Source organism: Garra rufa, chromosome 23, assembly GCF_049309525.1.
Source record: "Garra rufa chromosome 23, GarRuf1.0, whole genome shotgun sequence".
Classification (NCBI taxonomy): domain Eukaryota; kingdom Metazoa; phylum Chordata; class Actinopteri; order Cypriniformes; family Cyprinidae; genus Garra; species Garra rufa.
The window spans coordinates 27,347,753-27,352,195 of record NC_133383.1 but is presented as its reverse complement, the minus strand read 5'-3'; the positions used below and the strand labels follow the sequence as shown (position 1 = coordinate 27,352,195).

The 4,443-nt window shown below is 36.3% G+C and overlaps 1 protein-coding gene across 1 annotated transcript; it reads right to left on the bottom strand.

Annotated features, from left to right (window-relative positions):
* Window positions 1–2,937: 2,937 nt before the first annotated feature.
* On the bottom strand, window positions 2,938–3,841 carry cldn23.1 (claudin 23.1). Its single transcript, XM_073829812.1, has one exon. The coding sequence runs from the start codon at window positions 3,812–3,814 to the stop codon at window positions 3,008–3,010; it is 807 nt and encodes a 268-aa protein (XP_073685913.1). The 5' UTR covers window positions 3,815–3,841; the 3' UTR covers window positions 2,938–3,007.
* Between the last annotated feature and the right edge of the window lie 602 nt (window positions 3,842–4,443).

Below are 4,443 nucleotides of genomic sequence, written 5' to 3'. Positions count from 1 at the left end.
ACATGAAGCACTTACACGCCAATTAAAAACTTAACTCACACTTACTGTAAGTGTGTGTGTGTGTGTGTGTGTATGTGTGTATATATATATATATATATATATATATATATGTATATGTCATCTTATACAATTGGTGTACATATGTAAGTATTAAAGAAGCTCTAACTGAATTTAACATTTAACTGAAAACTATTGCATATGAAATACGTGAAGTCCGCAGCACATTCAAATGATTTCAAGGCATGATTTGGGTTGGCGTACCTGCAGGGGAAATGCATGTAAATCATGTTAAACATGCATTGACTAGTTCCTGAAACACGCCAGGCATTTCAGAGCTGTTTTTCTGGTGTTATATTTAGCTCAGTCCTGACTGGTGAGTTTGAAAAACTGAAACCCGTCCAGTTTCATGGACTGATAAGCCACAGACAAGAATCTCTTTCAAGGGTTTATAGAAAACAGTCACGCCATTTTTTATGAGTCTTGGTTTTACTTTATTTTACTTTTAGAGTTTCACAATAGCTCTCAGTCAATTCAATTCAGCCTTGTTTAACTGTTACCATGATTGTCTGTACAGTATTTTTGAATAAAGATGTTTGTTTATTTAATTATATTTTGACTGCTCAGTCATACTTCAACAATATTTGCTGTATTTTTTGCGACATGTTATAGACATTTTGCAATTAAGGTATTTTCATCCATGTTAATTTATAAATAAGTATATAAATAATTGAAAAAAATATATATTTTATTTCACATTTAGTTTGATATATACTTGTTTTAATACCCGTATATACACAGTTGAAGTCAAAAGTTTACATACACCTTGTGGACTCTGCAAAATGTTAATTATTTTACCAAAATAAGATATATAAGATAAATAAGAGGGATCGTACAAAATGCATGATTTTTTTTTTAATTTAGTACTGACCTGTATGTTTACATATAGTCCACAAGATAAAATAATAGTTATAATTATAAAACTGATGCTGTTCAAAAGTTTACATACACTTGATTCTTAATAATGTGTTGTTACCTGAATAATCCACAGCTGTTTATGTTTTTTTTTTTTTTAGTGATAGTCATTTATGAGTGTCTTGTACTGAACAGTTAAACCACCCGCTTTTCATCAGAAAAGTCCTTCAGGTTCCCCAAATTGGTTTTTCAGCATTTTTATGTATTTGAACCCTTTCCAACAATGACTGCATGATTTTGGGATCCATTTTTTCACACTGAGGACAACTGAGGGACTCAGTTCAAGGCTCACTGATGCTTCAGAAGAAAACACAATGCATTATTTTTATTTTTTTTAATTTGAAGATAAGGGTATATTTAACTTTTGTCTTCTGAGAAACATGTAAGTACCTTCTGTAGCTTTTGGAATGGCAATAATAAATGAAAAAAATATATATATTTAGGCAAAATAAGAAAAAATTTACACAACTTGATTCTGTTCAAAAGTTTTCACCCCCTCTGGCTCTTAATGCATTGTGTTTTCTCAGCTGTACTCAGTGTGAAAAAATGGATCTCAAAATTATAGTCATTGTTGGAAAGAGTTCAAATACACAAAAATGGGACCTGAAGGGTTTTTCTGAAGAACACCAGTCAGTTTAACTGTTCAGGACAAACAAGGGACTCATGAACAACTATCATGAAACAAACAAACAAACAAACAAACAAACAAAAAAAACACACAGCTGTGGATCATTCAGGTAACAACACTGTATTAAGAATCAAGTGTAAACTTTTAAACAGGGTCATAAATTCAACTATTATTTTATTACTAAATGTAAACGTCTTTTATGTGAAATATCTTATTCAGGTCAGTACTAAATAAAAAACAACATGCCTTCTGTATGATCCCTCTTTTTTTCTTTTTTTTTTAATTTAACGTTTTGCAGATTCTGCAACGTGTATGTACTGCACAGTAGTTATCAATACACATACAACAGTGTTTGTTTTTAATAAATAGTACTTTAATACAAAAAAACTAAAATAAAGAACCATTACATTGAGATTTAAAAGATGAAAAACTGCTGTTTAGAAACCACAGTAACCTTGAACCCAATGAGAATCATAACATGATCTGACGAGTTGCTGCTCTTATATGTATCTACAGTTAATGATTAACTTTATTCATTTATTGTTGTAATACATTTCATGTTTTGGTCTGCAGTCAATTTTGTAAAAGGTAAGTGTGTTTTGACACTTCCAGACTGAAGCTACATTGTTTGCTCACTGCCTTACAAGAAACAGATGATTATTTAGTAGGCTTTGGCAGACAATCTTAGGAAAAACTGAAGAAAACTGGCACAAAAATTATATATTTTACAATATAGGTTTAAATTGACTACAACATACTTCATTTTGTTGAGCAATATACTTCATGTCTATCACTTCATTGTTCACATGACTCAAGGCTCACCTGACAATACAAACATGACCCACATGCTGCAAAGCATGCAGTGGAGATAAAACCGAAACAACCAGTATTACTAGTTACACAGCATCACAGAAAGCCCCGATACATTTTTGACTAACTTTAGGTTGTTTTTCCACAGCAAAAGAAAATATTGCACAATTCATTGTTCAAATGAGCTCGTTTTTGTCTTGGAGTATTCTTGTTAGCTTATATCTTCCATTATGATGCATGAGTTAATTTTGACAGAAAGTTACAGTTTGTCTATTTACAACTATTTAGCAACTGTTGTAAACATGCAAAATACTTGTAGAAGTTAAAAAAAGACACTCAAGCTTATCTACACTCTTTAAAATAAAGTGTTTTTGCAGTGATGCCATAGAAGAACCAATTTGGGTTCCCCAAGGAACCTTTCAGTGAAACAAAACCTACAAATCAAAACCATGGATGTTCAAAGTCCTAATCTGAACCATCAGTGACAGCAAAGAACCTTAGTTTTCAAGAGTGCAGTTGTTCAAACACCTATCAGGTCTTTATCAGGTTACCGCTTACAAAATTTTCACAGTATGCACTAACTAAGCTCTAATGATTTCACAGATCAGCATCGTAAGGTCTTCCGGTGTAGGACGTGTTGACGGATCCTCTGTCTCTGGGTTTGGCTCTCGGGAAGTCCAAGTCGTCATCCAGTGACTTCTGCGAATACGGCACGCTGCTTTCAGGGCTCCTGCTGAAGCTTCTCGGTACATTGACCCTTGGCAGAGGCGTCGGTCTGTCCAGAGCCGGCCGTTGAGTCTTGGTTCGAGGCTTTTCTCCGCGGTTGCGTCCGCCGCAGCAGGAGCAAATCCCGAGGAACATCACAAAACCGCCGAGGACCTCCATAATGCCTCCGATGTAGCCCAAAATGATGCAGTATCCCACACGGATGTCATCCGCTCTGTTTGGGTCTCTCTTGACATAGGTGGAATTGATGCTGGTTAGGATATGAGTGTACCACGCAATGGGAATGATGGTCAGGGCTCCAGAGCAGAAGATAAGAAGGCCACCCAAAGAAGCCAGCATCCATCGGGGTTTGTCCCTCCAGCATCTGACTCCAGGTATTGCCAGGATCAGGCCGAGCACTGTTACGATCAACGACGCCACCATCATTCCTCTAGCGATCGGAATGATCTGGCTGTTGAAATACGTTAGGTCGTTGCCTTGCTGGCTGCACTGTTGGGTTCTAGATATTGTGGAGGTTATGCAGGTGTCCCAGATTCCCTGTTCCACCACCACATCCGAAGACATGCCTGCCAGGTTATTTACGGTCCGCCAGTTGGGCGCGACCGTGCTGGTCAGGTCCAGGATCCATCCGCAGGGGGCCAGGACCATGCCGAATATCAGGATCCCCGGTGTCCGCATGGTTGAGGGTTGAGCTGCTGTCCGCTTCTGAAGCGAGTCGAGAGTGTCTGGTGCTTAAGAAGAAACATACTGAAACTTGGAGGAGGTGGTTCCATCTGATCAGCATCTGAAGGGCGGAGTGTTGACTATCTGGTTCAAATACAGACAAAACTGGTTTTCGCTGCATGTCTTGTTTTAGATTAACCTGGAACACCCATATGCAGGGCTAGGGGATAAATAGGGAAGACTAGGGCAAGTTGTCTCAAGGAAAAGATGTTTATAGTGGAATAACAAAGAGGTGTTTCATCAAGTTGTCTATGATAGTTTCAATCACCTAGTCTTAAAAGGTTTCACTTTTTTCCTCTCATTCACACACTTGCCTTTTCATTTCATTGATGAAATGGATTAATTCAGTTGATAATTGGTCAAATAATGTGTTGTGCCTTTTTGGTTTGTTTTGAAACTGATTTTGTTTTTTAAATGAAAGCCAAAGACAAGACATATTACTTTTTTATTAATTGTGTATTTAAATATTATAGAATATGGGCTTATAAATAAAGAAAATTAAATATAAAAAATATACCCTACCAGTCAAATGTTTTTGAACAGTAAGATTTTTTAATGTTTTTTTTTTTTAAAGAAGTCTCTTC